Consider the following 11,922-nt stretch of genomic DNA (forward strand, 5'->3'; position numbering starts at 1 on the left):
ATAGACTCACAAGAAATACAAAAACATTGGCTCTTCTCTATCAAATTTTACAAACGTAAAAGCAGCTTTTCTTAGCATTTCTTAATTAACTATGAAAAGTGTTGAGGCAAAATTCCAATAATGGTCTAGAATATCAAAGCTAAGAATTTTTCCTTTACGTTTCTTCTTTACATTTTGACCACAATCCGTATTTTGTCTCTCTTTTTAAAGTGCACCTTAGTGGTCTGCATCTAGCAATAACTGTTTTAATAACCTAAGCAAAAAAGCCAAAGTCCATAAACATACTTTGTTTCTACATTTTGAATGCAGAGGAAAAATAGATTTTTTTCTTTCAGGAAAACTTAGATCTAAGTTATTGAGTTCCCTTTAAGTGGATTTATCATTACCTGGCACAGCCAAAAATGTCTTCAAGCTCTACATTTCTATAGGTAATTATCAAACCAAACAACATTTAAAGTACTCAAGAACAAAGCTTCACTTTTTTCCAAACAATAAACAAGGTTACGGTTTGAAATAATTTAATGAATGAATATAATGAATGAATAAATTTAATGAATGACTCCCACTGCTCAAGTTACAACAAATTCCAAAGGCAAACTCTGTCCTTTTATTTCATCATTTCAACTACACATATGAAAACCCCCAATTCTTTTGATTACATTCAACTAGATCCAATGTATTTTTGTATAAATTTTTCGGAAATGAGAGGAAAACAGCAGCTTTTCCCTCAGCACCCTTTTAAGAGCCACCAAGAATAACAAAAGGATGCTGTCTGCCTAGAGGGAATGAAACAAAGCTGCCTATCTTTCTTCTCCCAGACATTGCCAACATCCTAAAAACAAAAACAACATAGGGAGCATACAACACCATCAGGGGGGAAAAGTCTACTGAGAGCATCACCTCAAAGTGTTTACGTAGAACAGACAGGGTGGTATGTTGCCAAGGTGGATAGTTCTTTGCCACATAGATGGTGCAATGTGAGGGCTTCTGCAGGGGTTGTTTGTCAGTCTTCTAGACAGTAAAAGAAAGGAAAAACATTCAATAGCTTTTATATAAACCAAAAATGAGAAAAACCCTCCCCCAACATACACCACCACGGTCTTCACCATTAATGAAAATCTTTTTAACTTTCATTGTTGTTAAATGTTATCTGATCAATAACTTTTAAGGAATAATCCTTTAAAAAAAAAAAAAAAAAAACTTTACCTTCCCTTTAGCTGGTATCATATAGTTCTTGAGTCGTAGTCTAAGGTCATGTGTTACTTCCATAAGATACTGTGAGGAGTGTATTAAAACTTCATCCACAGGACCTGCCACAGGCCATGAAGCATTCATAATTGAGTCAGGCTTTTAAAAAAAGAAAAACAAAAAAACCTTCAGTGAGATAAGACAATATAACTATTTTATGGTTCTTGATTATAGTTTCATACCAAGGATACCATCTGTAATTGTGTGCTCAGAGTTCAAACTTGACTACACATAACACACTTGCACAGCCCCTGATCTAATGTTCCCTAGAATTCAAGCTGCGAAGTCTGACTCTACATTCTTAATTAGCATCCATTTGTACAAGCATATTAATACCCACACACATATGCTCACTTTCAAAGAAAATTATGTAATGCTAATTTGCCTAAATTTAATCATTATTATATAAATTATGCATACACTCAGTTTTTATCCTGCTAATACATCCAGTATTCAAGTACGGTTATTTGGTATATAGATCATGAGCACATTTCTGTATTGTTCATGCATTTAAAAATACAAAAGAGCCTAGCTAATATGGCTGGAAAGGAGTTATTAAACCAGCCAATCTATTTATCTGCAAGCCTGGGAGAAATAACTGAATTTATATTCATAGTAAGAGTGCTACTATCCCTGAATATTAAGTCCTATATATGCCAGAAGTTTTATATAAAACAAGAATACTTACACAAATATACACCTATATCTTTGTTTTTAAGCAGCTCATAATTGTTTATATCTTTCTCAATATTTTCACCTTTTAAAAATATGTATGCACTGTTGTGTATATAAATAAGGGCACATATATCCATCTGAATAGGAGATAGCTCTGGTTTAACCTGTCATAATTATGATGCTGAATCCAGCATTACTCTTGAATTACTCACTTTCAGACTTTCTCTCTTAAGTAACAATATTAGCACAACACTTATTTAATGAAGCCAAAATCAAAACCACTCAAAACATTTTAAATGCATAAAGGTACCTTTCCCAGGAGTGTCCAGATGTGCTCACACAAATGTGGACAGAATGGAGCGAGGAGAAGTGTCTGAACTTCAATAAACCGGAACACAAGTTCTCTGTGCATCCCTTCCACGGCCAATTCACGGTACTTATCTTTTGCGGCCTATAAAATTTGAAATTATTTACCATTTCCCTCACCTTCTTTAAAATAAAAATAAAGGGAAAAATTTCAGTATCTTGGTTTTAACACATTTTTAAGTTTCTAGTCTTTTAAAAATCCATAACAAATTACTGTAAAGGTTTTACTTTAAGAATCTGCAAGTATTTATCTTTGTCCAAAGTACATGGCAGTTTTATACTAATAATTCTCAAAAAAAGAATTTTTTTACAGACAGTTTGTAACTGAGACATAAAAGTTGAACAACTTTAACTGTATATTAAGGGTGACTGCTCTTAGCAGCATATAGGATATTAAATATAAAAAAAGACTATAAATACAACACATTGCTATGCCCAGCCATTTATCCTTATTTAACCACAACTCTGAAAACCAAGTTATATAAATCTCAATGTGATATTTTACACAGCTCATTGCGTAAAGCTACATTTTTACTTTAAGCACTTTAAATGCCAAACTTGAGGAAATACTGACACCTTGTGGAAAACCTCAGAAAACGCTTGCTCTCAAATTAATGGCAATTAATTACAATTTTGCCTTCGTTTTTATCAATTTTGAAATGTTTTCCTGGAAAGTATAGCTGAATTTTAGATTTAATCTCCTTTATATTAATGCTCATAGCTTAACTAGGAGCAGAATTATTAAATTAAATGGACACAATAGAAAAAATACCAAAGATAATAACTTAAAATCACAATTTATTGAAGAATTTAAAATTTTTCTGGCAGGATTTTCAGTCTACACTTTAGGCGAGTAATTGTGCTATAGCAGGAAGAAAAAAGGGGGAAAATACATAATGTTCACATTGACATGTTTTATAGCTACCAAAAGAATCAACAGCCTACCTGAAACTCAAAAAACCCTGTTTTCAAAGCTTCTTTAAACATCATCTTTTCATAGTTTTGATCTGTTTTTATAATTCCTGCATTCAATTCACTATTGAATACGGGGAAAAAAAGGTTATTCAGTTTAAAGGCACTTATACATAGCTATAAAAAACTGCTGCATACACAAATTTAAAATACTGCTTTTTAATATACAAATTTGAAATACTGCTCATTTAAGCAGTAAAATCAGAACAATGCCCGGAACATTTAAAACTGCTCAACACAACACCATCTTTGCGTTCCTTAAAACAAATTACTGCAATCTCTCTATTGTCTATCCATCCTTAAGTACTGTCATCTGACACTGCTTAGGGCTCCTGTTTATGACAATAAATGATGCTTCTTCAGAAATTTCCTGATGGACACTTTATTCTTATAAAGCCAAAAATGCAATATGAAAATAGCTTAACTAAGGTTGTAGCCAAGTTTTGTTTTTTTTTTTGTTTTTTGGTTTTTTTTTTTGAGACAGGGTCTCTCTCTGTCACCTAGGCTAGAATGCAGTGGTATGATCACAACTCACTGTAGCCTCGAACTCCTAGGCTCAAAGAATCTTCTCACCGCAGCCTCCCAAGTACTAGGACTACAGGCGCAAGCCACCACACCCAGCTAATTTTTTTTTTTTTTTTGTAGAGACAGGATCTCACTTTGTTGCCCTGGCTGGTCTCAAACTCCTGGGCTCAAGCAATCCTCCCACCTCAGCCTTTCAAAGTGCCTGGTTTATAGGCGTGAGCCACAGTGCCTGGCCATAGCCAGGTTTTAATTATTGCATTTACAATAACTAATACTGGATATCAGAAAAAAATTTTCTCATACCAATCCAGGTCCTTCTTAATTTGGCCTAATCTGGCCCCAACCTGTTTCATCTCCTACCTCTGCCCACAAGATAATGTACTTCAAATAAATATCAGACCCTTTCCATGGCTTATCCACACTTTCTCCTCTCCCTGAAAACATTGTTTATTTTTCAAGAAACCCAGAATTTGGCCGGGCGTGGTGGCTCACGCCTGTAATCCCAGCACTTTGGGAGACTGAGGCAGGTGGATCACAAGGTCATGAGTTCGAGACCAGCCTGGCCAACATAGTGAAACCCCGTCTCTACTAAAAATACAAAAAATTAGCCAGACGTGGTGGCAGGCACCTGTAATCCCAGCTAGTAGGGAGGCTGGGGCAGAAGAATAGCTTGAACCTGGCAGAGGCTGCAGTGAGCTGAGATTGTGCCATTGCACTCCAGCCTGAGTGACAGTGCGAGACTCTGTCTCAGGAAAAAAAAAAAAAGAAACCCAGAAGTCACATGACATCTCTGAATTCTCCTTATCTCTATTATTGTACTTAGAAACTGGGTGTTTGTCTCTCTTGCTAGACAATAAGGATCAGGTCTCATTCATCTTTATAATACCAGTGCGTAGGATGACTCCAAAGATATTTATCCTTTTCTTTTAATCTACTTTTCCTTTAACCATTTTGCCCTACTCGAAAACAAGACAACATGGTAAAATGGTTATGAGAACAGACTTTCAAGACAGACAGAAGCAAGTTCACATCCCAAGTTTGCAACTACTAGCTTTAAGGCATTTAAGGAAATACTTAATTGTTCTAAGCTTCAGTTTCTTTATTTATAAAATAGAGCTAATAATATCTGTATTATATAAGGTTGCTTTGAGGTTAAAGTCAGATAATGGACACAAAATACTTAGCATAGTACCTGGCACAAGTAAGCCTTCAATGAATACTAGCTATTATTATCATTAGTTTATTTTACTTAAAAAAAAAAGAAAAGAAAACTTAAAAATGCACCAGGACTAAGTAACTCTAAAACACAAAATGATTGGGATCTACAGATTACCTGGCAAAAACTCTATCATTGAAAGTGTTGGCAGGACCACTTCTTAGGCTGTCCCAGTTGGCAACCATTTCTTTCACCCACTCTACCCAGGTGTACAGACGGAGAATACCTGCATCTGCCATGGCTTCCACAAAGTTGGCATCTTCTACAGTGTCACCAGCATCAGCCAGAGCCAAACGCATTCCTGGAAGAAGAAAAAAAAATTCAATGCATTAAAAATATGGTTACTGAGTATCAAATGTGTCCTATGTGTCCAGTTGGATAACTTGCAAAGCCCATATATAAATTAACAAATGCTTTAAAGGACTGTCCTGGATCAACAACAAAAATTAAAATCACCAAAAAGTAGCATCCCTAACCGTGATGTTAAAATATTCGAACCATCCATATTGATTTGCATCCACTAAGCACCAATATGTGTTTCTTCTCAGGCATGTTGAGTTAATGAGATAAAGTGATCTTTAATGAGGCAGAGATAGAAAATGATAAACTGGGGATAAAGATACACATTTCATTGTGGTTTTCTTATCAACATTTCAGCCTCATTTAGAGGTAGCAAAATACATTTTAATGCATGAGAATACACAGTGGTGCCTTATGTGTACAAATGCATATGAATTTTTCTCAGTTTTGAAACTAGGTTCTTACAAGTTTACCACTAATAAAACTTTACTTTTTCAATTCTCATCTCTCAGTACTACCAAAATCTTCCATTCTAAAATATTGAAAAAAAGAACCTAAATGTCCATCAATTAAACTGTAGGATATCCCTACAATGGAACACTATATGGTTGCAAAAAAAAAAAAAAAAAAAGAGGGAACTCATTATGTAGTTATTTCCGTCTTTAGCTTTGGTGTCCAATCAAAGCATTCAGGTTCTGCACTTTGCCTTTTCCACTTAACAGTTCATATTTGTATACTAACCCATACATACACATATCTATGTTTTTGGTTTGTTTGTTTGTTTGAGATGGAGTTTCACTCTTGTTGCCCAGGATAGAATGCAATGGCGTGATCTCGGCTCAGTGCAACCTCCGTCTCTTGGATTCAAGCAGTTCTCCTGCCTCAGCCTCCTGAGTAGCTGGGATTACAGGCATGTGCCACCATGCCCGGCTAATTTTGTATTTTTAATAGAGACAGGGTTTCTCCATGTTAGTCAGGCTGGTCTGAAACTCCCGATCTCAGGTAATCTGCCCGCCTCAGCCTCCCAAAGTGCTGGGATTACAGGTGTGAGCCACCACACCCAGCTGTTTAGTTTTATATCTACATATCTATACACAAAATAAAAATCATGAGCTCATACTTTTATCACCAAATCCAATCTGACCCCATAGGGCTCATTCTAGCATTTTCTCTTTACTTATTTATAGCTTCTTTCTCTGATAGTGAGCTCTGTGAGGCAGAGGTTCTCATTATCTATCTGTTTACTTATTTATTCAATCCTAATATATACATAAAGTGGTTTCATAATTGCTTATATATCTTGTAAGAAACAGACTAACTATATTATTTGGATACAGTTCCGTCTTTGGCTATGGTGTCCAGTCAAAATACTGAGAACACAAACTGAGTTAGCCACGACCAATAAAAAGAAGTACCATGATGACCAATGACTAATTATATAAGAAATGAATGGTTCTTTCAGGATAGTGTATTTCTTCTCTTGACACGATAAAAAATAAAAATAAAATAGGACTGAGGCCAGACAAAAAAACAATTTTCTGAAAAAATCAATGTTCCCAGGTTCAAGACACATTTAGGAATACCAAATACAGGCCAGGCATGGTGGCTCATGCCTATAATCCCAGCACTTTGGAAGGCCAAGGAGGGTGGATCACTTGAGGCCAAGAGTTCAAGACCAGCCTGGCCAACATGGCAAAACCCCGTCTCTACTAGAAATACAAAAATTAGCCAAGCACGCAGGCACATGCCTGTAATCCCAGCTATTTGAGAGGCTGAGGCACGAGAATCGCTTGAACCCTGGAGATGGAGGTTGCAGTGAGCCAAGATCACGCCACTGTACTCCAGCCTCGGTGACAGAGCAAGACTCTGTCTCAGTTAATAAGAATGGAATACCAAATAGAGGAAATATCTTGGAAAAGCTTCCTACATACTCAACATTTTTTTTTGAGACAGAGTTTCACTCTTGTTGCCTAAGCTGGAGTGCAATGGTGCAATCTCAGCCCACTGCAACCTCCACCTCCCGGGTTCAAGCAATTCTCCTGCCTCAGCCTCCCAAAGTAGCCTGGATTACAGGCACCCGCCACCACACCCAGCTAATTTTTTTTTTTTTTTTTTTTTGTATTTTTAGTTGAGACAGGATTTCACCATGCTGGCCAGGCTGGTCTTGAACTCCTGACCTCAGGTGATCCACCCGCCTCGGCCTCCCAAAGTGCTGGGATTACAGGCGTGAGCCACCGTGCTTGGCCCATACTCAACATCTCTACAAAACAAGTCTTGAATCTTAGCAATGATATTGAGTTCATTAAAGGAAGACTCAAACTAACTTCAGCTTGATTTGTTCCTGAACACATCATGTCAGCAATTCTTATATATTAAATATTATGTTGCTCATCCACAAAGGAAACATTAAGATTTTAAAATTTTGTTAAAAGCAAAACAGAAAGTAAAATTAAAACACCAATTTTAACGTGTCTTCTATAATCTGAGAACTGGACCCTACAGAACAGCAATAAGAAAAATGTTTACTCACCATCTGCTGAAAATTTGTCAATAGCTTGAGTCAAAGTGAGGAAGTTGCCTGTGGATTTTGACATCTGAAATAGAGAGTCAGTGATTAATCATTAATAACAGTAATATAAATAAACCAAATGAGCCAAATAAAATTAACTAGGTTGGCCATGACCAGATAAAAACAAAAAAGAATTCAAAATATGGAAAGGAAAAGATATTACACTAATTTTAGAGAGGTGAAAACTGAATTTCATCCGATAAAGTGCCTTGTTTGGGTTACTCAGCTATCAGTGACAGAGCTAGGAGAGGACCTCCAGACTCACACTCAGTCCACTGTGATTTAGCTTATACTGTCTGGGTTAGACATGTGTAATGATTCCACTATAACTCTAGAACACCACCTGGTTACCTAAGAAAGAGCTTTACGGCAATTAGAATCATTCAGAAATGGAATGGACCAGCTCATGAGGTTGGAGTTATGATTTTAGGAACCCTCCTATCATTAGGGTCACAAAAATCGGTTGTTCAAGCTGTGCTCTGCCTTAGGGCAATGGATCGGAAGAGGCACCACTCACAGCCTAGCAATCTTTATTGCTTTAAAATTGTATGTCATTAGTTTAACTATGCTGATATCAGAAGGAAATGATGATTATATCAGTTTTCTATTATACTACATGGCAATACATATCTTGTTCTAATAAAATCAGGATAGTACAACAACTTTCAGACAGCCAAAGAAAATGTCATGTTCTAACAAGAATAATAAATGTATTGTTCCTTTGACTTACAAAGAAGAAATGAGTTCAATAATCAAAGGTTCCTTATTGAGCTAACAAAATCTATTAAAATCGCCTGTGCTTCTAAACAGCAGTTTTTCAGTCTAATATACAGATTACCTATTTTTCTTTTTTTTTTTTTTTGAGATGGAGTCTTGCTCTGTTACCCAGGCTGGAGTGCAGTGGCGCAATCTTGGCTCAGTGCAACCTCCGCCTCCCTCGGTTCAAGGGATTCTCTTACCTCAACCTCCTGAGTAGCTGGGATTATAGGCGTGCGCCATCATGCCCAGCTAATTTTTGTACTGTTAGTAGAGACGGGGTTTCACCATGTTGGTCAGGCTGGTCTCTAACTCCTGACCTCGTGATCTGCCCGCCCTGGCATCCCAAAGTGCTGCAATTATGGGCGTGAGCCACCGCACCTGGCCACAGATTATCTTAAAGGAACATTTTTTATTACCTTTCAATACTAGGGCACAGGCTAAGTCTGATGTTACATAATGCAATTTACATCAGCTGCCGTTTAAAGCTACAACTATTTTCTCTTTTTTTCCTTTTTTTGAGACGCAGTTTCACTCTTGTCGCGCAAGGCCTGAGTGCAATGGCATGTTCTCAGCTCACTGTAACCTCTGCCTCTCGGGTTCAAGCGATTCTCCTGCCTCAGCCTGCAGCTGGGATTACAGGCGCCCACGACCAGGCCCGGCTAATTTTTTGTACTTTTAGTAGAGATGGAGTTTCACCACATTGGCCAGACTGGTCTTGAACTCCTGACCTCAGGTGATCCACCCGCCTCGGCCTCCCAAAGTGCTAGGATTATAGGCGTGAGTCACCGCGCCAAGTCCCCTACAACTATTTTCATTATGACATATAGACACTTAAGACAACTAATACTGTCATTGCTATTCTGTTGGTTACAGCAAAATTCACTGGTTGTAACAAATCTAATTTGTTACCATTTTTATTAATGAGGAATAAATAATTTTGTACCCTTTTTTTTTAAGTCAAGTAGGGGTGCCCTTCTCTAATTTGTACAGAAGTATCATAGGGGCAAGTGAGGGGTCTGTCAAGTTTGCATAACCTCCTACTGAGGATATTGATTAATAAGATAAAGTACTATGCAGTCTGTTTTAAAAAAATCACCCATATTATTAATAGTAACAGTAGTGATAGTAACAGCAGAAGCATAGAGAGGACTACTATACTGCTTGGGAAGGAGCATTACGTGACATCTAAAAATCTTACAGACTCCAAAATTCTATCATTCTACTAATTTAGCGGCCAGTCACAGTATAAAACAAAAAGCACCGAGCCATTTTCTCAACTTACTAAGAAAAATAGCTCTTCCCATCATCTTGGATCCTATGGAGGCCTGCTGGGAGCAGGACTTCTAAAAGGAAATATGGCTGGAAGGCTGTGGTCCAAGGCCATTTTTGCTGGCTATGAGCAATGTCTCCAGAACACACAGCTCTTCTTAAAATTGAAGGTGTTAGCTGGGCATGGTGGCTCACATCTGTAATCCCAGCACTCTGGGAGGCTGAGGTGGGCGGATCACGAGGTCAGGAGTTCGAGACCATCCTGGCCAACATAGTGAAACCCCGTCTCTACTAAAAATACAAAAAAATGAGCCGAGCATCATGGCAGGCACCTGTAGTCCTAGCTACTCAGGAAGCTGAGGCAGAATTGCTTGAATCCGGAAGGTGGAGGTTGCAGCGAGCTGAGATTGCGTCATTGCATACCATCCCAGGCAACAGGGCGAGACTCTATCTCAAAAAAAAAAAAAAAAAGTGAAGCTGTTTATGCTCAAGATGAAACAGAATTCTATTTGGGCAAGAGATGTGCTTATGTATACAAAGCAAAGAACGACTATGACTCCTGGCAGCAAACCAAACAAAACCAGAGTAATCTGGGGAAAGGTAACTCGGGCTCCATGGGAACAGTAGCATGGTTCATGCCAAATTCCTAAACAATCTTCCTGCTAAAGGTATTAGACACAGAATCTGAGTGATGCTATACCCCTCAAGGATTTAAACTAATGAAAAGTCAATAAATAAAAGTGGATTTGTTAAAAAGGAAAAAAAAAAAAAAAAAGAAATGGCTGGGTGCAGTGGCCCATGCCTGTAATCCCAGCACTTTGGGAAGCCGAGGCGGGTGGATCACTTGAGGTGCGGAGTTCCAGACCAGCCTGGCCAACATACTGAAACCCCATCTCTACTAAAAATACAAAAAAGTAGCCGAGTGTGGTGACAGGCACCTGTAATCCTAGCTACTCAGGAGGCTGAGGCAGGAGAATCGCTTGAACCCAAGAGGTGGAAGTTTCAGCAAGCCCAAGATCGCATCACTGCATACCACCCTGGGCAACAGTACGAGACTCTGTCTCAAAAAAAAAAAAAAAAGAAAAAAAAATTTGAAGGTGTTTATGCTCAAGATGAAACAGAATTCTATTTGGGCAAGAGATGTGCTATGTATACAAAGCAAATAACCAGACGGTGACTCCTGGAGGCAAACCAAACAAAACCAGAGTAATCTGGGGAAAGGTAACTCAGGCCCACGGGAACAGTAGCATGGTTCATGCCAAATTCCTAAACAATCTTCCTGCTAAGGCTATTGGACACAGAATCGGAGTGATGCTGTACCCCTCAAGGATTTAAACTAATGAAAAGTCAATAAAAGTGGATTTGTGAAAAAAAAAAAAAAAAAAAAAAAGGCCGAGTGCAGTGGCTCATGCCTGTAATCGCAGCACTTTGGGAAGCCGAGGCAGGCGATCACTTGAGGTCAGGAGTTCGAGACCAGCCTGGCCAACATGGCAAAACCCCATCTCTATGGAAAAATACAAAAATTAGCCGGGCATGGTGGCATGCGCCTGTAATCCCAGCTACTCAGGAGGCTGAGGCAAGAGAATCGCTTGAATCTGGGAGGTGGAGGTTGCAGTGAGCCAAGATCATGCCACTGCACTCCAGCCTGGGCCAAAGAGTGAGATTCCGTCACAACAAAAAAAAAAAAAAAAAGAAAAAAAAAAAGGAAAAGAAAACTCTTCTGGGTCACAATGCTAAGCTCTTTATGATTCCTGTCCCTGTCTTTTTCTCTCTTTACTTCAGTTGCAATTTGTGTCACCTTTGGCCACTCTAAATACAAATGTTACAAATATGTAACTCTTCCCTATCTCTCTCTTCAATTAATACTATCTATTCCCCTTGCTCAATTTTAAAGATAAAAATTAATTTATAGGCCGGGCGCCGTGGCTCACGCCTGTAATCCCAGCACTTTGGGAGGCTGAGGAGGGCGGATCATGAGATCAGGAGACTGAGACCATCCTGGCGAACATGGTGAAATCCCGTC

The 11,922-nt window shown here is 38.3% G+C and overlaps 1 protein-coding gene across 2 annotated transcripts in view; it reads right to left on the reverse strand.

The window, feature by feature from the left end:
- LARS1 (leucyl-tRNA synthetase 1) overlaps positions 1-11,922 on the reverse strand; it is a 68,724-nt gene that overhangs the window by 13,833 nt on the left and 42,969 nt on the right. For both annotated transcript variants that reach the window (XM_019027931.4, XM_055387302.2), the window contains exons 22-27: positions 7,833-7,896; positions 5,120-5,303; positions 3,235-3,325; positions 2,234-2,374; positions 1,207-1,347; positions 901-1,011 (exon numbers count right to left, since the gene is read on the reverse strand). In XM_019027931.4, the coding sequence (XP_018883476.3) occupies positions 901-1,011; positions 1,207-1,347; positions 2,234-2,374; positions 3,235-3,325; positions 5,120-5,303; positions 7,833-7,896 (732 nt within the window). The remainder of the gene's footprint in view (positions 1-900; positions 1,012-1,206; positions 1,348-2,233; positions 2,375-3,234; positions 3,326-5,119; positions 5,304-7,832; positions 7,897-11,922) is intronic.

The sequence above is a fragment of the Gorilla gorilla genome, chromosome 4 (assembly GCF_029281585.2).
Source record: "Gorilla gorilla gorilla isolate KB3781 chromosome 4, NHGRI_mGorGor1-v2.1_pri, whole genome shotgun sequence".
NCBI classification, from domain to species: domain Eukaryota; kingdom Metazoa; phylum Chordata; class Mammalia; order Primates; family Hominidae; genus Gorilla; species Gorilla gorilla.